The sequence below is a fragment of the Sinohyriopsis cumingii genome, chromosome 1, assembly GCF_028554795.1.
Source record: "Sinohyriopsis cumingii isolate HCF-2022 chromosome 1, ASM2855479v2, whole genome shotgun sequence".
Taxonomy (NCBI): domain Eukaryota; kingdom Metazoa; phylum Mollusca; class Bivalvia; order Unionida; family Unionidae; genus Sinohyriopsis; species Sinohyriopsis cumingii.
The window spans coordinates 187,086,568-187,112,628 of record NC_142961.1 but is presented as its reverse complement, the minus strand read 5'-3'; the positions used below and the strand labels follow the sequence as shown (position 1 = coordinate 187,112,628).

Genomic DNA, 26,061 nt, shown 5'->3' with positions numbered 1-26,061 from the left:
ATAGCTTTAAAATACAGAAGTAAATATTTTTTCCCCGGATATGCTTTACTCATGCAATTTGTATGGCAGGAATAGTTTATTAGACAGGGAGCGGTAAATGTGACAATACGGTATATTTGAACGTGTACAATAAATAATGAGTACGAATTGACCATCACCTTGGGTACGAAACGACCATAACCTTGGGTACGCAACGACCAATTTCTACTGGGTACGAATTACTTGGGTACGGATTGACCATCTTGGACGAACTCGAACGTTGCAAAGCTCAAGTAAACGACGGTTTAACGGTTTAAGAAAATAAAAATGAAACAAGACAAGATTCCTCATACAGTTGGGTACTAGGGTAAGCAATGTGTCAGAACACTCTCCTTGACGTCAGCAAATCAAACTGGGGTGTTTGATTGCGATGTCGCAGAACGAATAGCATACCTCACAGAACTACTTACCAAAACGTGTGCGGCATTCATTTAATAAAACGTCAAACTTAAAAAGCAATCAGAAAATCTTGACGAACAATCCAGTTTTAATCTAGGGGATAAAAGTCTGATGTCTGATAATTTTAGGAAGTCAACGTATTCTTTAATGTCACAAGCCAACGACTTTCCGGCAACTCGGAAGCGACTGTTAAACCATCACAAACGTCATCCAGTCCTCAAAACGAAAAATGTTAACGCGATTTTGTCACTTTGAAAATTTTGTCGAAATGTAGCCACAAAAGTAGATCTCTGCAGACTTTGTTTTCTAACCAGTTTGAAAACGCGATAAATTCGTATGTGTATTATAAGCGAATCATTATTACTCATGGGAAATTACTTTACATTTCCTAGATTGTCGCTTTTTATAAAGACGATGAAAACGAATAAATCTCTCCCCCCCCCCCAGCCTAAATATATAGCTATCATACATAGCCATGTATTCTGTAAATTCGATATCAAATGACACATGTCCGACGACCAAAATGTTGATCGAAAGTTAACCTAATACGTTATGCAAGACATTTGACAAATATATTAATGAGAGTTCTGTAACATTCTGAAACATACTCATCAGTTATATGAGGCTTCACAAAGCAATGGATATGCTGAAAATGAGAACAGCCTGAATGTATTCTGAGAAGGATTTTGGCACACTGGTTCGTGTTTCACTTGCAACGTTAACAATACGCTTTCAATATTTATGCATTGACCTTTCACCAGCAAAAAATTATTCACTTCCCCCCATCCGCATTTCACCTCTAAACATGCTTCGGCCTACATTCGTAAAACTTAATTGTTGACCACTATATATTTGCCCCACCCCCACCCCCCACCCCCCAAAAAATAATGCTGCTAGTACCCCTGATATAAATGGATCATATGATGTCTTGCATAACGTTCACTTTACCTCAAGGAAGATTGATTAAAAATGGAAAGAATCTACTTACATTCCAACACAGAGGAACAAGACGATAGCGACGGGTACGATGACACAGACGACTATGATGGTGACGGTTCCAAGATAAGAATCATCATTAACTGGCTTGATGCCACACCTTGTTGTGATGGAAGATAACTCTGATTCAGTCAACGAAACGTTCCTCACAAGGCTCCAGAACAGTTTGTATCCTTCCGCGGTTGGTGGAGGACATGGAGCAAGAGAGATAAAGGGATCCAGAGAATCGCACATCGTACAATTTGGCAGTCTAGCTACTGCATTTTAGCAATAAACTACATTGTTAATTCTCATTTTTAAAACAATAGGCCTTACTGAAGCACATAGACTCACAAAGACATTTGAAATTGCAGACTATAGGGCTGATATTTGAATTCAAGCTCTGCTTCGTGTTACATGAAAAATACTCGCCTCATTCATTCAGATCGAGCTGAAAGCTTTAGTATAGCATCAAAACTCTTGTCGCAGTTACGGATTAATACAGATGTCGTATGAACCTCTAACCTTCAGTTGAACCGTATCCGTTTTCACACGGTAGCTGTCCTCTGGGTGGGTCGCGTCAGACATCACACGCACTGAAAACATGAGATATTTAATTTAGCTATGACACAATTTACCATGTTGTAATGAACTACCGGTACTATATACATAACTATCCTATTACATGCCTATAGTACTACATGCGACCTTAATGAGAAAACTGCGAGAACTAGTTCATATTACATTTCGAATGGGATATGATTTATGAAATTTATGAAAAGAGTTGAAATCCAGTTATTACGAGCAGCAGAGGGGGCGAATCGGACATTTTGTCCAATCGTTATTTGGCTTAATTATTACTTTCTGCACTCAACGATCTAGTGTCGTCAGCGCCTGGTAAAAAAAAAACGACGACGTCGTTGGGGGATCGTCGCGTCGTCATTTGGTTTAATTAACACCTTCTGCGCGCCGATCCCCAGTGTCGTCAGCGTCCGGTAAGCACAGCGACGACCGCGTCGATGTCATTACCCCCTCTGCTGCTAAGTGGTTATTTACAATGATCTTACAAACAGAGTGATCACTAACTCCTCCTCCTGTAGATCAATTAGGTTATTTGACTGATCGGTAAGTCTAAAATTAATTCTCGTTAAAAACCGATCATGGCATCGCATATAGACCGGATTAATCGGACTCTCAACGATTAAAAATCCCGGAGGGGCTGTTGGTGAAAACGAATAAAGGATATATCCCTGTTGAGCCTGATTTGATTGCTTGGTATCCACCTGGTAACTCCCTTCGATAACATCACACACTAGATTAATCGCTATCACTGATGCAATATTTACGTTGTATGGAGCAATATGCCTACCACCATCTCCGTTATCGTGTCTGAGGATAGTTGATGGTGGGGTGTCCGCGGGTGGATTCTCAGGCCAACCTAGTATGGTTCTTATTGAACTGTTATAAATATCAACCATATACCCCGGTGTGCTTATTTCAATCGTCGACGATAACGTCGGTTCATGAACCGTAATAGCGATTTTTGATTCCTTTCCTGTGATCGATTTTATCCTGCGTTGAAATTCTTTATTGATTTGCTCTATTTGGTATGACCCAGTTGGTATTGTAACCTCCTCCCAGTTTGGGGTTCCATCGGGTTTATTTGTCCGTGCAAAAACCAGCGAGTTATTAGGTTGTTGTCCGTTAAATGCGTCCGCTCGGATATTAGGCCAACTGTGATATACTCGCAATTTTGCCAGCGCTATTTCCTTTACTGGAACCGGTGATGGGAAGTTCACACTGAATTCGGGTTTCGTTGATGTTATCGATATCATACTTGTTTGTACCGGAGTGGTGTTCTCCGCGATCCGCTGAAGTAATTGAGACCCTTCGGGGTTCAGCGACATTATTATTATTCGTTGTCTTTAGTGTCTAATTTTAACAACCAGGTGGTTTCGGCTTCCAGTTGAAAATCCTCGATTTTTGACATCGCGGAGCTATACAACTGGACCATCGTGGAGAATTCAACATCGGATACGAACAAATTATCAATTGACAACGAGATCAACCCGGATAATTTCGAGTACGCGTCGGATACTATTTGATGTTTTACTGTGTACTCGTTGAGTTTTTTCTGAAAACACGATGATATCTTCCTAGTGATTGCGTTGGCGACTCCAGCAACTGTTGTCATCGCGGAAACAGCGATTGGAACAGCGATCGGGGCTATCGTGGTCATCGTGGATAAAATAACACCGGCGCCAGCTACTATACCCGATACCGAGTACACGACCGCGTCGATGGCGGTTATTTTACGACGGTATTTTTTTATTTTTACACGGTATTGTTCGGAAAGCGTTTTCAAGTTCGCGGAGAATTCTTTTACGGTATCGAATCGATATTGATGTGACGTCGGTGATACCTCTGATTCAACTTCCTTGGTGGTCATTTTTATTTTAAAAGAGCTAGTGTTTTTAATTACTTAGATTCGCTGCAAATTCCACATACCATGTAATGTTTGCCCGGGCTAGATTTCCATCAACGGCATAAATTGTAAACTGTTCAGTTGCGTTCTTGTCTATAATTGTTGATATTGTATTGTTAAACCCGGATGAACTCGACGATAATATATTAAACTGCATCATTGAAACCAGTGTCAGTCGATAAATACCCTTAACAGTTGCGGTGATATTTACTGTATTCTGTGTAGGAGTCCAATCGAATGATCCATGCCGAATTGTGTATACTGTGTTGATGATGTTCTCATGAGGGGTTTTTATTTTTTCGAGTTGCTCTGCCATTCTCGGTAGTCCGTCTTTAATCGTTTCAACATCAGTTCTGATTATTCCTACTTCCCGCCAATGCGCGTCTACATTATTTATGATCGTTACAACATTAGTTTTGATTGTTTCTATTTCCCGTGTATTCTCGGTCATACTTTTTTTGTTTGCTGCAACATCAAGTTTGATTGTTCCTATTTCATATGTATGCACGTCTATACCTTTTTTGTTCGCTGCAACATCAGTTTTAATTAATCCTATTCCCCGCCAATACGCGTCTATATTTTTTTTGTTCGCTTCAATATCAGTTTTGATTGTTCCTATTTCCTGTGTATGCGTGTCCATATTATTTATGATCGTTGTAACATCAGTTTTGATTGTTTCTATTTTCCGTCCATGCGAGTCTACATTATTTATGATCGTTGCAACATTAGCGCCGATTATTTCTATTTCCCGTTCATGCGCGTCTACACTCTTTTTGTTTGTTGCAACATCAGTTTTGATTGTTTTTATTTCCTGTCCATACGCAGTGATATCATTTATAGTTATTGTAATCTCATCCGGCTTGGTATTTTTTTTACCAAAGAATTTATCAAAGTTGTCATCGATCCTGTTAACATTTTTTCGCAACAGGGGTAAATTGGCCGACATCGCCGTAAACTCCAAAATAGCATTTGTTATTGTTTTAAGATTTGGTTCGGCTATCATCGCGGTTCCAAAAAAACTATTGATAATGAATTGCATACCGGCGACAGATACTTGTACCCCCTCGAACTGAATTGCTTGTATGTTAAATTTATTATACAAATTTTTTAACGAATCCGACATGGTTATATAATTGTCGCCAAGTGTACTTATTTTTCCATTTATTATCGATATATCTTCACCCGGTTTGAGTCGTCCGTCGCTGGTATACAGCGCGATAGCGTTCTCGGCGGCATCACGCTGTCGTATTAAAACGTCATTCAGTGACACATTACCGGATTTCAATTTACCCTGGCGGTCTTGAAATACAACTATTTCGCCCGGGTCAACACTTGTTAGATTCAACGTATCAGCGATTTCATCCTCAATTAGTTTTTTTATGTCGGCGGCGGCCGTTTCCGTGGATTCTTTCAGCGCCGAAACCGGTCGTCCCCAAATATCAATCATTATTATCTAATGTAATTGTCTCTAAATTTCCCACTAGTGTATTCGTTTACAACCACATGAGGTGGTTTCCGCGATGATGAAATCGCCGCGAGTACGTTCAATACCTCACGGCCACATATCGGTGGGTCACTCAATTGCTGTGTTGGCAGCGTGGAATAAAAAACCCGGGCTGAACACGCCCGGGCTGAACACGCCCGGATATACCGCATGAACTCTTTCGGCGGGGCTAACCCGTATGAATCAAAATAGACGATCGCGCGCGGATCAATCGCGTACGCAACCCAATGAGTTCCCGCTCCGGAGGACCCATCGAGGTTAATTATGCCGGTTTCAATATTCCTTGGTGCCGCCGGCAATTGATCCCTCATAAAAACACCTCTGAAGTTTTTTATCGCTAGCGCGTCTGCGGCGTCTATTAAATCAAAATTAGACATGGGAGTCATTGACTCTTGCGTTAATAAACGGTTCCCGGTAGTCTTAGACCCTTTCCCGAGTACCATGAATACGGGGTTCCCGGTAGTCTTAGACCCTTTCCGGCCACGGGTCGTTTTTTTTTGTAGCCTTTCCCGGTTGCCTTCTTCAATGCCATCCCCGCCGCGGTACCAACGGCTCCTAACGCCGCCGCCTTAGCCACTGCTGGTGCGGCCGCGGCAATTAATGCCGGAATCGCAGCTAACAGCGGAAATATCCCACCGGTCCTTTCCATGTTTTTAATCGCTGCGGCTGAAAAATCTATTTGAACACCCTTTTTATTCTTCATCGCATCATTGAAATGTTTTATTTGACGCGCCGTCAACGATATCTTATGATTACCACCTGCCATCTGTGACGGCTTCAGCGTTATTGTGGTTCCGCATTGTTTAGCCGACTTTGATCGTAATTTCTTGACTTGACCATCAGTCAACTCTACACTGACGACACTATACGACATTTTATTGTAAACGCGTTTTGTGCTTTCAATTACATGTTTTCCACTGGCGCATCAACGATTCTCATTCGTCCACCAACACCTTCTAGCAGCATTGATTTATCGCTGAGAATGACAGCAACCGCTCTATAATTGGCACCAGCCGGGGCTATACGAGCTCGGAAGTGTATATCAACGACGGATTGTCTCGTTAAATCAAGATGTTCCAACGAAAAGTAATAAATCGGATACAGGTTTTTAAAATCAAGTTGTGATATTTGCAAACCAGTGTCGACGTTTTGATCACGACCCATATATGACAGCAATCGATGATACACACGTGCGACATGGTTGTCACCGTAATTAAGCTGTATATCCTCGGATGGTTCCTGTTGTCCGTTTATTCTCAGCGAAACATCCCTGACTCCTAATTGATCAAATATCATATGGCTGCGTTCTTGACTACCCAATCGTTCCCTATTCTGCAGCGCTATGAATATATGACGCGGGGCTGAAACACCCTGTTTTGACGCCAGGTGCCATGTAAACGTATCGGCGACGTTATCCTCTTTAGCATCAGTTGTTACCGCTAGCCAACTCAACAACGATTTCCCTCCCTGTTCCATAAATGCTAACAATCGTGCTTCCGTGGTAACTGATGGAGTCAGCACCGGCATCCACAATGCCATTTTAGTTAAAACGACTTTACCGGCAGTGACGCCAGCAGCACGCCATATTGCATTGTTATCATCGCCCCTTCGCGTCAGCGCGATTGTATGCTTAGCCCCATAGACAACTTTTCTGACATTTCTGCAGAATCCAAATATGTGATGGAGTGGAATCGCGCATGAAAACTGTCGGTGTGGTCCTTGCAACATTCCTACTCGTGCTGCGAATCCCATATTGTAATTACCGTTAAGACTTTTTATAATATTGAAATCAGCGCCTGGTTTTGCTCTGCGATCTGGATTGGCTGCTTCAGCCTGATCACCTGCGATATTTTCCTTCGCTAGCACGTTGATATACTGAATATGATCAGCGTTATTAGTGGTGTCCTTTGCGAACATTATAGATGGGCCCGCCGATCTTGTATAATCATCCGAGTATCTCGCCAACCCAATTATCGTCGTTGCAACATCAACCTCGCGTTCTATTGATTCAATTTCTCGCCCGTCAATAAGATATCTGGCGCTCTCAAATAACGCCATGATACCGTTGTTGACGAAGCCAACTCGAACACGATGGTCATCTGCGTATGGTGCATTATCGGCGACATTTGTCACGAGTTTTCCCTCGATTTCGATAAACGCTTCACACGGCAGAAAGTATTTACTGGTATCTTGGACCTGAAGTTCAATTCGCGATCGTAGGTCAGGTTGCGCTGCATAATAAGAATAATATTGATAATCACGGACAGAATCATCCCTGCGTACTGGGGCGTCCATATCAAACGCGGGGTCAGCGGTACGCGCAAACATTTTATTATTTATCATGTTGATGTTTTCAATTGCGATTTTTTCGTCGTAAATTCTTTGAATTTAAACCACTCCCCGCTATCGCGTTCATGAGCGCGTTGGTTGCCGCATCGGCGGATGGCGAAGTCGCCAACGACTGAGTCGTCGCCAACGACTCTAATTTTTCTTCCACGGCGTTATTTATTACTTTACTGACATTTGCAGGCATCACTGTCGTTGATGGCATCACCGGTGGTTTCTGTTTTTTTCTCCTGGATTTCACCAACGACATTAGTTTGTCTCGCGCAGCTGAAAGCGCCTTTCCGGCAACATCTCCAATAGCACTAATTCCCTTATCACGAATAACATCAATAGCCTTCATTCCTAATTGTTTGGCTAACGGCGCTACTTTTGGAGCCATTCTTGTAAATAACCCCGCAATGGTGCTACCGAGACCATCTCCATAGTACGCGCGGTAAACAGGCAATCGCGAGTTTACCACGTAGACGAGTACTGGTTTATCATGGTTGTAGTGTATGATCATCCTTATTAAAAACACCAGTTTTCCAATTAATCATCCACGAGTTCGTCTATGAGCGTTCGATATGCATTAATGTCCATAATACCGCCTGCAAATAAACGCTTGCAAATATCAGCGGCCTCATTGATTATTTCCGTAGAGTTATTTCCGGCTCGTTTTCCTCCAATTAGTACTTCCAGCCGTGATATATCACTGAGAACACTATTAGGGCAGGTAACGCCGTAGGATTCTTTACCAACAGGGTATCCTTTTCCTTTTTTTGGTGTTATACTCTTAACTTCCTTGTGGAATGCGTCGTAATCGGATTTACTACGATGTGGTAATGCATCTTTATGTTTACTTGCTAAATACACTATTCTTGCCCAGTCCTTTAACGACTTTATATTTTTCTCGTAACCGCTATTGATATGCTTCTTATCTCGTATGCTCTTAGCAAAATTGTTGGCAGTAAAATTAATTAATTCTTCCCTGCTGCTGAAGCCTCTAATTTCATCTATTGTGTTCTTCTTGAGTACAATACGGGGTATATTCCCCTCTTTTTCTTCCGGTATTTCTTCTTCTGGTGTTTCTTCGGGTATTTCTTCTTCTGGTTCTTTCGCAGTAGCACCTAGTTCTTCTTCATCGGCCATTGTAACATAAGGTTCTTGTGGTTCGGTTATAGCGAGTGGTGGTGGCCTCCGTGTTGTAGCAGCCGCTATTTTTGCAGGAAGTGTTTCTAAAGACCTTTTTGTTTGTTCGGTCTGAGCCGCTATCTTTTCAAGCGCACCAAGAACGGGTACAGTTGCCGCCGTAACATCTTTGGTCGCTTTAGTTACCGGGGCAAAGAGTTGTTCGCTTCCAACAGTAAAATCAGTTTGCATTTGCTGCCGCGTTTGAAGTTGTTCTCGGACCCTGTCTCGTAACGGTATGAACTTTTTAAGCGCTGCTAGCCGCTCTCTGGCTAGCCGAGTAGTAAGTGATTCACCTACCATTATTGCAATTGCGAAGCAATTTCTAATTTCTCGCCGGAGGCTCCGTCTATAATTCTTCTAATGTTTTTGATTTTACTAGAAATCTCCCTGCGTCGTTCATAAACACGTCCAAGTTTTTTTCGTATTATTTCAACGGCAGTGAATAGTCCAATGAATGCATTTGCGTCATTGTGGTACAAGTTTTCATTGATCGTATGTTGTAATCGTTTTATAAAAAAATACTCGCGGGCCAGGGTAAAACGCCCCCGTTTCGATTGTTCGTTAATAATTTCATAATCGGATAATATTTTTTCACTGTCGAGACCATCAGATAATTCAATTCCTTGATTTTTTAATTTTGAAATCTCGGCTAATATATTATTGATGTCTTCGATATTCATTATTCTTATAAAACATCTTGTTTCTAATATCAAAAATATTAATAAAAAGAAAAATGAAACCCCGTGTATCAATCCCGAGGTGTTTAATAATTCGTTAGACGTGACCTCGTCAGCGCCATAGGCGCCGGTGACTTCGTATCTACATATGAAAATCGAATTCTATGCCCGGTCTTTTTTGAGATTGCTGTTTGATATACTCGTTCTGCTACTTTTCGTATTGAGGCGATACAAATGTCAAAGTATCTACTGGCTTCATTCATCGACTGAAATATTTTTTCCTCGTGAGTTGTTGTATCAAATGACTTTACGGGTTTTGCTTTCTTTGGGTATTTACCGGTTTGGCCTTTTTTACTATTTTCACTCTGAGAGATGGCTTGCAAGTTTGTAAGAGAATTATCAGTCTTATTATTATTAATATGATCAATAACAAGCCCATTCTCGATTAATCCGTGAAAACATTCATAGATGATTCTGTGACAGAGATATTTCTTCTTTCCGGCACCAAACATTAAATACCCGTGATTATTTACGGTACCAACCGGCTTCTTCAGTTTGCGGTTTCTAACAATGCCGTCGCGAGACGCCTCGTAACTGACGAACACAGGATGCGGCTGAAATTCTTGGTCCATTTGTATAATAATACTATTTGTCTAATTTATTATTTGGTTTAATTATGAATCTTTCAACGTAGTCTTGGGGGGTTTTAATGACGAAATCGGCGGTGGGGTCAATGACGGCGTTTTTAATTCGCTTGTCATAATAGCGTTTTAGTTCCCTGTATCGCTTTCCGCCACAATTAATACATAACTGTGATTTTCCTCTTACACCGACGTGGCAAACCAAGCACGGGAGAGGGCCAAGAGAACCATTACGAACGCTTTGTAAATGATACCCGCAGAATTCACCTCTACATGATTTATTGCACGGGGTTATCGACCCAATCATCAACCATTTGCAGTGATTCATTATACTATATTCTTTCATTTAAATACTTGTTTTAATTATATGGATGAGTTTGAGAGATTAGCAGTAATTAAGCCCTGGAAAAATATTAAGTTCAATCTCGATAGAGTCCTCAAGGACACACCAAAAGCGTTAATAAACGATAAAACCCTGTTGAATAAAATACGCGATTGTATCAATGAATTCAAGCGTGATGGTGCATCTCATAGTTGGTCAACATTTCGAATTGATGGTGTTGTTGATGCTACCATGAACGACAACCGCGCAGCAATGATAATATCACAACTTGACGGTAAAAGATATTTCTTCAGAGTAAAATTTATTGTCCGGGTGGAATCAGGCGATTGGATCATACGTGATAAATTTGAACCAGTTCTCAGCGACATGAAAACAGTCACTGTCAGCCGCGACTCCAAGCCGGGGCTGTTAACCGGAGTTGACAGACCATACTATGAACGAGCGTATCCTGAAACAGCAGTTGTTTATGGAATATACCCGTTAAATAAGAAACCTGATATCGGAAAACTGAAACCGATGAAACAGTCAACTGGGATAAATTGTGTAGCAGAACGAATAATAGAGCATTTTACAAATGCGTGTCGAGGAAACAAATTGACTGATTTACGACGTAGCAAAATCAACCAGTGGGAACTAACCGTAAAAGAGCGTGGAGCAACCATCAGCGACATAGCGAGATTAGAAACATCGCTGAGATTTCCAATAACCGTTACAACGATAACCGGTGAAGTATTATACGAATCGAAGTATAAATCGAAGGGAACCCCAATCAAAATTATTGATCATAACGAACACGCATGGACGCCCGCGATCACAATATTTCCACGGGATAGAACAGTAAAGTATATACCCGAAGAATTCCTGGGAGAACAATTCTCCCGGGATGGTTTTCTCGCGGAGAGGAAACTATTTGATGCTATTGCCTACTTATGTAAAAACGACCCTGTATCAGTGTGGTTACTTCGCAGCGCTGAAAACGATGCGGATACCTTTGATCAGTTTGTAAGACCAAACGGCGAATTATATCGCACTGAAGCATTTCACAACAGGATGAAAAAAACCGCCATAGAATTTGAGGAGCATGATGAACAACTGCTAACAAATTGTTTTACGATTCCATCGGTTGCGGCTCATGTTGCAGCAAGGAAAAATGCGTGGAGACCAACGCGCAAGGAATTTCTGCCGGATGTACAATCCAGTTGTTTGGAATACTATCACGGTGGACTATGGAACACTGAATACAACCGCGACGCTATGATTTCCGTTGATATGGTTGCCTGTTATCCAGCGAGTTTTCTCGGGTATGGATCCGCCGCTGAGTATTTCAAACGATTTGGACACCCCAGTCATGAAATGACTCGTGTTGCTATTAATGGACCACTGCCTGATTTTGATTTAACCGGATTCGCTCGCATAGTATCATTTGAATTCGCGGCAGGACTCCATCGCTGTTGTTATATTTGGATCGGTAGACACATGGCTGAAAAGAAGTGGCTGCCAATAGCGCTGCTACGGTATATGATTGATTGTAGCATGCTTGTATCGTTAATTGTCAGTGACGCGATTATATCATACCGGGCGCAGACTAAAGTCTGGTTACCAGAACCGGAGCGTCTAGATAGCATAATTGACGAATCCAGAAAACACATTGATGCCGACGAGGAATATATCATCGAATGGTCCAGGAGGATATTCAACCAACGAAACAGAGAGGCAAAAGATCTCGGTAGAAGAATAATTGGTAAGTTCACACAAGGTGGAAAAAACTGCGACTACAAACGATATTGCTCACGGCTAATTATAGATGACGCAGAATATGATTTCGTAATCAAGGACGCAGTGGCGAAAAATAGATACGTGAACTGCAAAACAGCTTTCTTGTCCAATGGAACAAGGCTGGGTACAGTTGTTACTTACAGCGATGGAGACAGCCCGGCATACCCGCATTTGAGGGCGTCTATGCTGGGTTACGCCGCTATCAATTTATTCTCGATGATAAATAGATTTCCCGACACCGCGGTTAGAGTAGCCGTTGATTCGTTTTATATAGACGTAGCGTATAAGGAAAACGTAGCCGAGTTTACTAGTCCGGACGAGAGTTGGGGTACATGGAGAATTAAAAATGAAATACGACGCGATTATTCCCCGTCAGCAAATGTCATCGTTGAGAACAATTACCTACGCGGTGATAAATTGTCAGAATGGTCTAATGCACCATCGTGTTCTGATCCAATTTGTAGACACAAGACGGTTTATTTAAGCGGCTGTGGCGGGTCAGGAAAGACGACTCGGGCAATTGAATTATTTCGAACGCGGGCAAGTATAATCGTGCTTACACCGACCCATAGACTAGCGCGAGAGATAAAACAACGAAATGTTGACGCCGTTACTTATCACAGCTTTTTTCGATACAGCGGCGGTGAGTGGACTCCTGATCGAATGGGTGAAAAATTTATTCCCGACATTATCATCTGGGATGAGATATGTACTGTTTCGTTAGATACTTTACAAATGTTTCTTGAGTGGTTGCTGCGCGCGAATACAGCAGTAATCATGTGTGGGGACCATGGCCAACCACCACCATTTGTCGGCGAGGGTCCACATGATTGGTTAAAGGGTTTTGTGGACTATTATGAAGAAACCGATACTGATTACCGAGCACTTGATGAACAACTGCGCGGGGTTAAGAAATTAATCAGATTACAGCCGGATAGAATTCAATGTGAAATAATTCGCGAGGTGATTCCGGAAACACCGTTAAATGAATTCTGGGAAACATGGAGACCAAACGATTTGATTGTAGCGAGTAGAAAGATAGTCAGAGACACACTTCAGCGGAAGTTGTTTACGTTGCATAAGGAAAAGTTTCCAACGCGTCCAGTGCCGTTATGTTATAGACCCGCGGACACACGGCGGCAGAACATTGAAGTTGAAATTCCAGGCCGGACAGAAAAACAAATTCTCGTGCTGAATGATATCGTGCTCGTTGATATCAGCGTCGTCGAGGACGCGCTACGTGCTGATAAATCCCCGTGGACGCTAGGATACGCAACAACAATACATTCCTCGCAGGGACTAACCATCACGGACACAATTGTTTGGATAGTTGATAATCGCATCGAATGGTCGAATCTAGTCTATCTTGCAGTGTCCAGAGTACGAAGGATAAATCAGCTTCGAAGAATTGTTATTGACGAAGCCACCGACGAAGCCGGCGACAAAGTCACCATCGATGCAAGCGTCATTGATAGAAAACTCTCGGGTTACCGCCAACAGGATAAAAAAAACAGCGGCGTTTTGATATTGATGCCGAATTAATAATCTCGCTACGACAACAACAGAATAATCACTGCGCGAGTTGCAATTGTATAATGAGTTGGCGTTATTCGGATAAAGACACTCGCCAATTTACCGTGGATAGGATCGATAACAGTCTCGGTCATGTCAAAAACAATGTGAGGTTGACCTGTCTTGAGTGTAATAGACGCAACGGCGCTAGTTAAGACCACGCGGGGGTAATTGAGTATCGTTAGGTATCACTTGTAGTTGCTCGCGTGTAAATCCGCGCTGAGGAGCAGTTGAATCCAGTCTATAGATCGGTGGTCTACCAGTTGATCGTGTTATCGTTGATATGTTATGTGTGGTAACACTCCAAATAGGATCGGTAGCCCTTTTTTTACCGCCTTCAAGCTCTCCTGGTTCATATAGATATCTAACAGTGACATCGCCAAGAATCGGCTTAGAAACGCTATTTATTTTTAATTTTCCGGGTATATACTCGTATTTAATCGCGTCGCTGGGCTTCATGTTGATTACTCGGGTAATCTCGTTATTTAACGCTGCAATTACACCTGGCAACCTTTTAACCCATTCACGAGATCGTTTTTCTTGGATGAATTCCTTCGCGTATTGATATCCAAATAACCGTTCAGCGAGAGTCCGATTGAATCGTTCAACAATTGCCTGATCACGATGTAGCGCAGTATGACCTCGTCGTATCGCGACGCTATGATGTTTCAGCGTTGATAAAACAGCGCCGCGAAATTCACTACCAGGATCAACTTGTAATAGATTTGGCCAGCGCAGAGGACCTCTTCGATAAATCCGCTCAAACGCATCGGCTACTTCAGTTGCTGACTTTGTTTTCAATGGTTCCGCTTGTTTGTATCGACTCGCAACATCAACTACGGTTAGCGCGTATTTGTAACCGTTGTCATGCGGCAGAAATAGTATATCAGCCTGATGAACTTCATTAGGTACGCTGACATCAAAGCGCGAGAAGTTGATTTGTTTAGGCGGTGGTAGATAGATTTGCCATATAGCCTGTTTGGATAACCAATTAGCCGCAGTGGTCTTTGTTACCTTTGCAGCGCTTGCAAGCTTACCAATTGCGGCCTTCCCCTTCCAGTATCCTCTCGGAGAATAATAGATGGAATCCATCGTTTTTCTTGGATGATTGTTATTAATTACCAGCGCCAATCATTAATTTACCTTTCATAGCCGATTTTACCAACCATGAGGCCAATTTTTCTTTGACGGATTTATCAGGAATAGCATTTAGCGCGTGAATTAATTTTACATCCGCGATATGACGCTGTTGCAGATCGCTACTTTTGTAAGCAACATCATGAGCATGACACGCCTTATCGATAGCGTTTATTGGATACTCACCGGGTTTGGGCTGATTTTGATCATCGAGTCTAATATCTAATCGTGTTCCGGGGCCACAGTAGTTATATCCTGGGAGGTGTTTTTCTCCTGGATACTTTGCCCACGGTGTTCCGGGGAGTTTTGCCAATTTGGCTGCGATGTCACCTCCTCGCTTTTTTTTAAAACATCTCCGGGTCTAATAGAAATAAATCTAAATTTCTTTGTACCGCATTGTACACACTTACCAGTAAGCGCCGATCTGTTATTTCTTGTCGTAACGGTTGTCATATCATTTGTGCCAGTACGCACTCTACACTTCACACAATATAGATCCATAATTTATGTATAGAGATATGAATATAATTGATTTTTCGGCGACTAAAACAAGAGAACCAGTTAAGCATGTTGCAGCGTTACCAAACTCGATCCGGATGATTATCATCGGACCATCTGGATCCGGCAAGACGCAATTGTTACTCAATTTAATAATGAGATGGATGAAGTGGGATAAGTTGTATTTGGTTGCTCCTAGCGTAGATGATCAACGATGCTACGAGGTGTTGAAAGATTTCAACGAGAATGCATCAGCGATCGCTAAAAAGAATGTTATTGAGTTTATTACGGATATCAATGATGCACCGGGTATTGATGATATTGATGGCGACGTTAACAATCTAGTCGTGTACGATGATGTTATGTTAGACAATCAAAAGAACCCAGCTAGGATATTTTCCAGAGGCAGGCATAAAAACACTGACGTGATATATGTCACTCAACGATACACTCAGATTCCAAAAGTAATCAGAGATAACTGCAATATTCTTGCTGTATTCAACGGCGTTGATACACACACGCTACGAAATATTTGGCAGACATGGTGCGGCGGTGACATGGACTTTAATGTTTTTCGAAACTTTTTTAGTCATGCTCAGTCGACCCCACATGGATTCATAACGATAAATTTACATGATCCTCGGACACGATATCGTATCGGACTTGACCAAATATTCGGTTAGTTGTAAATAATTTTCATTGTAAATAACTTCTTAGCAGCAGAGGGGGGCGATGACATCGACGCGGTCGTCGATGTGCTTACCGGACGCTGACGACACTGGGGATCGGCGCGCAGAAGGTGTTAATTAAACCAAATGACGACGCGACGATCCCCCAACGACGTCGTCGTTTTTTTTTTACCAGGCGCTGACGACACTAGATCGTTGAGTGCAGAAAGTAATAATTAAGCCAAATAACGATTGGACAAAATGTCCGATTCGCCCCCTCTGCTGCTTTACGAGCTATGCTTGTCATTGGAATGGGGTACAAGTAACAAGTTTGGACTAATCCCACACCCACCCAGCCCTCAATCAATTGACTGATGCTATCAATTTCAATTTAATTTATGACGAACCCATGTAGTGTAAAGTGGGCATATTCCGACAGACATAACCTTTTTGTCCCAGTGCTCTGGGGCAACCGAATAGAAAGATGGCAGCCGCATTGTTGATAGTAATACAGAAAACAATTTCCAGAAGGCTGGGCAAGGAAAATTCTCATAGTGGCGGCCAATCAATAATGAGAATAATGCGCACGAGTTTCCATGGCGTATTTAGACCAGTCAGATTCAAATAAAGTGATACGTTAACATGAGACATATAAATATAGAACTGCACACACTTTATGTAAAGCGTACCAACTATGTGATAAGCAGTGATATCACCCATTACAGAAGTTTCCTAATGACAAAAATACTTAACTTGAATTCAGAGCCGGTTTAATCCAATAGGCTAATTAGGCGGCTGCCTAGAGCGCCAACATGGGATGGGGGTGGAGGGGCGCCAAAAACAAAGTACACTGTCGGGTTATAATAATAATAATAATAATAATAATAATAATGAGAACTATGAAAGTGCCTAGTCTTTAGAAGCTTTAAGCGCTTTACAACATGTATTCATTTATTATTATTAAATATGTGAATTAAATAATGAAATTGATAAATTATCATGCCGAACGTGTATTAATACTTACGAACAGTAACAAGTGATCTGGGCGCAAAGTGAAAGGTTCGCTTAGGGCGCCAAATACCCATGCACCGGCACTGCTTGAATTACCTATAAATTGTTATTATTAATTTGATACTAATATAGTTTAACCAAAGTTTTTTTTAACCTGATTGTCGAATGATTTGTACCTTAGTGTCATCAAAAATCTTACAGAAGAAAAAAATGACGGCTATGGACTTTTACAATGCTGGGCGGTACTAAACTGGATCAAGAAAAGAAGATGTCTAGTCTAATGAAAACAAACAAAAACATGGAAGTACGATTTTTTTATTGTAACTTCACAATGTGCGACATTTTATCTGGTTTGTACTGTATCACACATTTACGTATGAACTCGTCCAAACACGTTCACGTATTTTAAGATTTTGTTAAATGTGTGTATTTCTCATGGCATTTATATACTGACCTTCTAAAGAACGTTGATGTATGAGGATAAAAAAAAGTGAATTATTGCCATTTAAATGAAGGTTTAATCAGATTCTAAAAACGGATCCCTTTACATAAAAGTACTCAATTCTCACATGACCTGTAAGACTTCAACTATGAACTTTCTTCCTGCACTGCTACACACGCATATGACTTAGCTGCAACCCTAAACATAGACCAGCAAGATATACCAAGGCTATAAATTAACGCTAATCGCAGCTATCCCGCAGTTAGAGACTTTACTGGCTGATCAGAAAAGCCCAGCAGTCGCTAATAGGTTGTGGCATCGAAAATTACTGTCAGTCACCTATTATAATAATTACTACGTGGCTGTAAGCCGTCATTCTCTTTAATTGATCTGTTTATTGTGTGAATTGACCAGTGGCATACCTGGGATATTTGGACCCGGATACATAGGTCCGGTCAACACAATGGACCCAGTCACTGATTATAACACTTCCCAAAAAGGCAATCTTCAGCTGTGCCAAAATTACAGAACTATCAGTTTGATCAGCCATGCTAGCAAGGTAATGCTGAAGATCATCTTGAACAGACTGAAACCACAAGCAGAAGAAATAATCGCCGAAGAACAGGCCGGGTTCCGGAGTGGAAGAAGCACAACATTACAAATATTCAATCTCAGGGTTCTGTGCGAAAAGTACTCGCAACACCAACAAGACATCTATCATGTGTTCATAGATTTCAAAAAAGCCTTTGACGGAGTGTGGCATGAGGCATTGTGGGCCACAGTGAAGAAGTATAACATGGGTCAAAAGTTAACCAATGCCATCAAGCAGCTGTATGCCAAGGCTACCAGTGCAGTAATTGCCCAAGGTGCTGTGGGGGCCTGGTTCCAGACAACAGTGGGAGTGCGTCAAGGCTGTCTCCTGTCACCCACGCTTTTCAACATATACTTAGAGCGCATCATGAGTGAAGCCCTGGAAAACCACTGTGGGACAGTCAGCATTGGAGGGCGTAACATCACCAACCTCCGCTTTGCAGACGACATTGATGGGCTGGCAGGCAGTGAAGACGAGCTAGCCACCTAAGTGAAGAACCTGGATGAAACATCTTCCAGATTTGACATGGAGATAAGCGCTGAGAAGACAAAACTGATGACAAATAGTGGCAAACAAATCTCAGCCAAGATTAAAGTCTGAGGACATGAACTGGAAACAGTGAGCCAGTTCAAATATCTTGGTTCCATAATCAATGAAGAGGGACCAAGAGCAGAAATTTTGTCAAGAGCAGCACAAACAATGGCAGCTATGTCAAAGCTAAGACCCATCTGGAGAGACAAGGAGACCTGTCTGAAAACTAAAATCAGACTATTGCGAGCTCTAGTCATCTCAGTCTTTTTGTACTCATGTGAGGCATGGACCCTGACAGCAGAATTACAACGAAGAATCCAGTCACTTGAAATGAGATGCTACAGAACCATCCTTGGCATCTCTTACATGGACCACATCACAAATGAAGAAGTGCGTGACACCATCAGGCGCGAAGTAGGCCAATATGAAGACCTCCTCACCACCGTCAAAAAGAGAAAGCTGAAATGGTATGGCCATGTCACTAGAGCCAACAGTCTATCCACAACAGTTCTGCAGGGCAGCGTCCAGGGTGGCAGAAGGAGAAGTAGACAGAGAAAAAAGTGGACTGACAACATCACAGAATGGACCAGGAAAAGTTTTGCGGAAACACAGGCATTGGCACATGATCGAGAAAAGTGGAGGAAACTGGTCTGATGTTCAGCAGCACAGTGCCTCAACGACCACACTAGGTCATGAGACTGATGATGATGATGACATAGGTCCCTGCAATGTTATTAACAATTTTGCGGGTCCAAAATTACGGTACAAGATGGGTGCCTGTTCATAGTTTCTTTGTATAGCGTTACAAAAAAATATTTTAAAAAAAATTCTCTGGGAGGGCTCGTGGACCCCCAGTATTCGTGGGCTAGTATGCTTTTTTTTTTTTGCATACTTCTTGCTATAAGGTATCTAACCCCCGGGAACTGCCTACCTACCAACATCCTGCAAATGACAAGGTACAGTAATGCTCACGTTGCAGATGTACAGGTGTTACAACCCTCATCCACTCCTGAATAACACGAGTGTGATTCTTGTCAAAACAATCTTCGCGCTTATAGAACTAACCTGGTATACAGCGCCAAGCAATTTATATCATTACTGATTATAACACATTGAATATTATACAGAGCAATGTGTTCTTAATAAACGTTCAATACATTATGTGGTGACAACTGTAAACATGTATAGTACAAGTCACACGGGTCATATAGGCATTCAACACGGACTATTTCGGTAATGGGAGTCATTTTTTAGAATTTTATTCAACATCCTTTAAGTGGCAAGTATTCACTTCATTTGGATTCGTATACATCCATATTCCTTTAGAAGGTCATTATTTAAACGCCCCGATAGTTGCATACAGCAAAATCAATGCTAAAGTACGTAGACATTTTGGGACGAAAGGAACCTAAAGGTGATCAAGTACAATCCAGATTGAATGTCGGGCGCTTTGATGTCACACTGAAAGTTACGCATATTGATAAAAAAAAAAAAGATTCGTACTACCCTTGATTGTGATGATTACACTGGACGTGCTCTTATTTTGACCTAAGTTTAGTACATGGCCACCATTGTAAAAGTCTATAGCGATAAATAATTTTTATCTGGAGGTTTCTTAGACAGAGTTAATGTGCAGAGCATTCAGTAATCAGCATTGAATAGACTTTGGTTAAATAAAATTCAAATTTCAAAAGAACAATTTATATTTAATTTAACATGAGTATGCTTAAGTATAAATGTAACGCATATATGACCAATGTGACTTGTACTATATAAGTGTGTACAAACGCGAGAGAGAGAGAGAGAGAGAGAGAGAGAAATATAACTAATTAATTAATTAAATCCAACATGCGACCTCAACCACCAAGTCAGCTTTCGTAACCTGCACGAAATGCAGGCGCTAGCTTTTGGAGTCCGTGGAGAACTGTGGCCATAATGCACAAGAGCCAACGATAATAGCATTAACACTTGTTTTATTTTTGTTTTGCAACATTGTTTAGTTGATGTGTTTATTTCATTAAATATGGTTGATTAACTCTGACACCTACTTTTATATTTATCAAAACATTTATATTTAACACTGACTTTCCTATCAAAATCGTTGCCAGAAGCACCTAAAATGGGACAATTTGTGTGTTTTTAAAACAATTCTTGACGAAAAAGACTTACAAATCCGTTGCATCATAGCAATAGAAGGATATATATATCAAATAACTAGTCAGTCGTCTTTGTGTCGACTGTATATTTAGACAATAGATAATTTCAAAGGGGCCTTGTGTTTATATGTCAATTATATTTCACGAAACCATCTAATATTTATCGAAGTGTTTAACAGCAAGTAATTAATAGCGGAAGTTTGATTGTCAACTTCGGATTACTCTTGGAAAACGTGTCATTTGTATTGCACGAAGCCATCTGATATGAAGCGTTATATTTAACAGGCGTGAGTATAGCACAATTAACAGTGGAAATTTTATAAATTGTCGTAAAATATTATTCATATGGAAAACGTTTCCAAGTCTCTAAGAATGTCTGTCTATATGTCTCCCTCTCTCTCTCTCTCTCTCTCTCTCTCTCTGTAATCTTCTTTTAAACGTTCTTGTAAATTTATCAATATCTGTTTTTTTTTTTTTTAAGATTACCATAGCCACTAAGGAACTTTAACACTGATGTGCCTAATTCGGACAGACATGCTTATGTCGAGAACTTTGTTTCACCAAGACATGTGTATGACGAAAACAACGTATAACCAAGAATATTTGATTGCATATTATTTTTTAATTTTTCAAAATATACGACATTGTTTATGACGAGGAAATACTTGTACTGCTACAGCCACCAACAATATAAACCCTTTTAGTATTGCATAATGCTGTACACTTCACATACGACAACTAATGAGTAAAAGCAATTCCCAACTGACGTCACGGGGTCTCGAATCGGTTGTATGATTGCTCGACCATTTCCGTCAAGTTGAAGAATTAACTGAGATTTAGTTATAGGTATACCGTAGTTATTTTAAGAGAATCCCCCTTCTAAGAAAACCCCACCTTCCCTTTTTTCAACAAAATAACAACCATTCCACGGGTATATAATCACGTGTTAAGATTCGTAAAATTAAGTTTTGTAACGAATGCATTGTTAAAGAAATCTGGTGGAATATTTCTTGCATATCGAATAAACACTAGTGATCAAAATTGGTCATATAAGCAAATAATGATCGAAATCGGCATATTTGCGGTTCTAATATCATATAATTTATGTCAGAAGTACAAAAAGCTGTGCACTGCTCCAGTGACCTTGTCGTTAGAGCATCCGCCTCGGACGCGGGAGGTCGCGGGTTCGAACCCCGGTGGAGTCATACCAAAGACCTATAAAAAGGTACTAACACATGCTAGGCGCTCAGCATTAAAAGGTTAGTGTTAGGACTGGTCGGCCTGGTGTCAGTATAATGTGACTGGGTGAAACATCATTGTACATATCTGCAGCATGATGCCCCAGTGCTAGACATCAATATAAACTGTCACACTGCAGACATCGTAGTGATTGACTGGAAAATTGTGAAAGTAACGTAAAAAGTCCAAATCACACACACACACACACACACACACACTAAACTGCGTCCTTGTCCGAAATGGAAGTCTTGGTGTGCAACAAGTTATCTATCAAAAGCACATGTTAGATTTAAACCAATAAGTCGAAGTTGCCCTTTTAATAATAAACAGTGCATGCACTGTGATGGTTGTTGTCGGTACAAATCATTCATTGTCGCCAGATGCAAGAATCATTCCTACGTGTTGAAACATAAATAGTCTAATAATAATAATAAAATAATGAACCAGCCATTTATTATGTCGTCTTTCAAGGTACAAATTGTCAATCGTGACTGACTCAGTTATAGTCCTTTAACCGCCAAGCGAATAGATTAATATAATCTAGAGGCCAAGAAATCCCAGTCAACGGGTTACATTGCCTCCCCACGACTGTAACCCTGCGACTTGGGTATTTTTTTGTCTTGGTTGAAGTACAGACATAGCTTATATTTCTCATCCAATTTTTTTTCTAACGATATGAAAATAACCCAATTTTTTCCAGTTAATATAACCCTGCATTTTTATGCAATACAGTTACCAGATTCAACTCATAAGTATTAATCTGGTACTATTACTGCCTCTCACTTTATATAAAGGTCATCCGATCTTGTTCTCTTTTATGAAAATATGAATAATTACCTACATAGAATCTAGCTATGTATGATGTTCTCAAACTTCACAAGCGGCCATGTTTTTCAAAATCGATCGCTTCAATATAGGCATTAAGGGATTGCGAAATGCAAGCAATATTAACTTTACTCCGAAATTGAAGCGCTATACAATGTGCGAAACTACGTACCTCCGATAATAAAGATTTGATAACGGAAGTGCTCCACTAACCATCGTCCATTTTACGCTTTGCAAACACATAATAACACACGTTTTTGAAAGATTTGTGCTTAGTTTAAATAACTTCTAAGACATGTTTTAGGATGACTTCAGAAAGAAATAAAAAAATTGAGAAAGTAATAGGGTCACGTGTTTGGAACTAATTTGTTGCTATTAAAATACAGACGTGCATCAGAGTTAGCCGGAGTACGGATAATATCCAGAATTTGATAGTAAATCGCCCAATAGAAGAGTCGCATATTTAGTGGCTATAGCGTAGAGTAATGCCGCTCTTAGAAACGTAGAAACAAATCGAGAAAGAAAGTTATAGTTGTTACACTTTTGGAAGTATTGTCAATTGGACAATGCTATTTTTATAAATACCGCGCATTAATACAAATATGTAAATGAGGGTAATGGGAACCATGACTAGAATACTATCGATTAACATCACATAGGGTCCAGAAAAAAAAATACTACAAAGATAGAATAACATAATTAGGCAATTCTCTCAAACATTATTTTGGGGGACAAATGGGTTCGGGTGCTAGTATAAAACAAAGGCTTAAACTCTGAAAAGCAAAACAGGTCTCCAAACAAAAATAACAGGGGCTTTTTTTAAATGTCTACCAAACCAGGACTCATTTCAATTAACACTTCAGCCAGTGGCTGCTTGACAGGCCAAGAATCTACTTCACGCATGTGCAGCATTGATAAGACAAGATTCACAATTTATTACGTCAGGGTTGGTAAGAATGTAGTCCCAGTTTATTTTTAGAGCATTCTTTCCTCTCTCATTTTCATGATAAAATATGAGTTAGATTTAAGCATTACTGATGTTATTTATGAAATTATTTATTCTTTAGAATATGAGCATTATGTTGTGTTTGTCTGTGTGTATTTTGGCGACAGTGCACAGTGAGTAATGAGGCATTGATGCTGATCCGAAGTGAAATTTTCAACTCTGTACACGTTGTTTTCTTTAGAGTCCAGACATATGCCAGATAACCTATATAATGAAATCCGCCGTGAATTGTTCGTTTTGGTTTTGAAGGTACGTTAGATTAACATATGATATGTTAGGATTTGTGCAGTACTGACAAAGAAATATAGGTACTATAAAGGAAATAAAAACTGTGATCTGAGTCTAGTCTGTGTCTGGACCATGAGACTTTAAACTGGAATTCCAATCTTATTATTTGAAACAGACGCATGAAATTTGGACGTGAAACGTATATCGACTTCAGAAATAGAAATATCAAATTAAATGATCATTCAGTCAGAAACTACCATAAAATTAAATGTAAACCATTCAAAATTTAAAATTTCCAAATATGTTCATCTTTATCATCCCTATAGGGTTGATACTCATAATTGTTATCGTGCATGTATTGCTACACCGTATTTAAATTCAGATTGTAGATAAAGTTCAAATGTTGTCAGAGAAAATATCTTTCAAACTCAAAATTAAACCTTTATTCAAAATACGTCCGTTATCTTTCTAGTTGAGATTTACTTATAGGTCATTTATATTACTTATTATAGGTCCAAGCAGTTAGTATTTGTTTACGATGAGGTGATTATTTGAGTATTTCATACTTGCTTTTATGACTTCAAGCAATCTTTATGATCAAAATTATATTTGAATTAATTAGAAGATGGTTATGAAAACTCTATAGCAAGGGCTACTCAGGTTTCTACCAAGCTGTTTTAAACTGTCACAGAATTAAAAATATCAAAAGAAATGTCAGAAGATTAATATTTACTTACCCTTGACCCTATACACATGGATATAGGAAAACAACCAAACAGAGGAAGTCCAACATAAAATGTATTCCTTTTATTGTGTAATTTGGTCGAGACATTGATTCATATCGTCCAAACAGATCATTTAAATTAATGCTGTACATTTGATCCAAATAAATACATAGTACATGTCTCACACGTGCAATGTCCATCCTCGTTTACAATGTTGGGGATCATAATTTCACATTCGGAAGCTCTCCAGCGTTTAGTTAGTGATACCAGGGTCTCACTAGGAAATGTCTAATACTCACACCGTATATCGTACACATGTTTTAGGTCTTCCTGTGAGAAATCGGCACCACTGCTTGGGAAGGTAAAGCCTCCATGGAGTTGTATTTTCATATTCCATTGCATCCATTTTGGTTATTGATATTGAAATGAATTCAATTTTGTTTTTCTATAAACATGTCACAGTTGCCATCAAAATTTCAGTGTGTTATCATTAACTTATACTAACAACTGGTGAAGTTCCTGACACAACTAATCTGAAACATTACACGTGTCATTGTTTCTTTAGTGTGTACACCAGTATACATTTAAAAAGGCATAATGCAATTTGCTCAGAATATCAATGTGTGCTGTCGTGTTCACTACTTCTGGACAGACGTTATAAATTGCAAAGATCTCAAGGTACCATTTCTCTTAAATGCCATTTATTGGTCAACTTTACTGTCTAAAATTTGGCAGTTTCATTTTTAAACTTTGTAGGAAACTTTAATACGTTGGAATTTGTTTCTTTTTTATATAAAATTCTGTTAAATTACATTTTGCAATGTTTTTTATATTTATTATTTCAAACGTATTTTTCACAATAAAATAATCTTGTACTATAAGAAGGTTATTACTGCACTGAAAAATGATGGTGTGGTTTTCTTTTTTTTTTTTTTTTTTTGGCGGGGGGGCTACAATACCTTATGAGTAATCAGGCATTGATGCTGATTCGGAAGAGAAACATGTGATCTATTACGCGTTTTCTTTTTTTTTTTTTCTCTTTTTTACAGTCCAGTCTCTCAACAAAAGAAAATGTC

General features: G+C 40.1%; 1 protein-coding gene across 5 annotated transcripts in view; it reads right to left on the bottom strand.

Annotated features, from left to right (window-relative positions):
* LOC149808541 (uncharacterized) overlaps positions 1–26,061 on the bottom strand; it is a 70,629-nt gene that overhangs the window by 3,310 nt on the left and 41,258 nt on the right. For all 5 annotated transcript variants that reach the window (XM_089978795.1, XM_089978778.1, XM_089978811.1 and 2 more), the window contains one exon: positions 1,427–2,009. In XM_089978795.1, coding sequence (XP_089834921.1) covers positions 1,427–1,668 — 242 coding nt within the window. In that variant the 5' untranslated portion in view covers positions 1,669–2,009. The remainder of the gene's footprint in view (positions 1–1,426; positions 2,010–26,061) is intronic.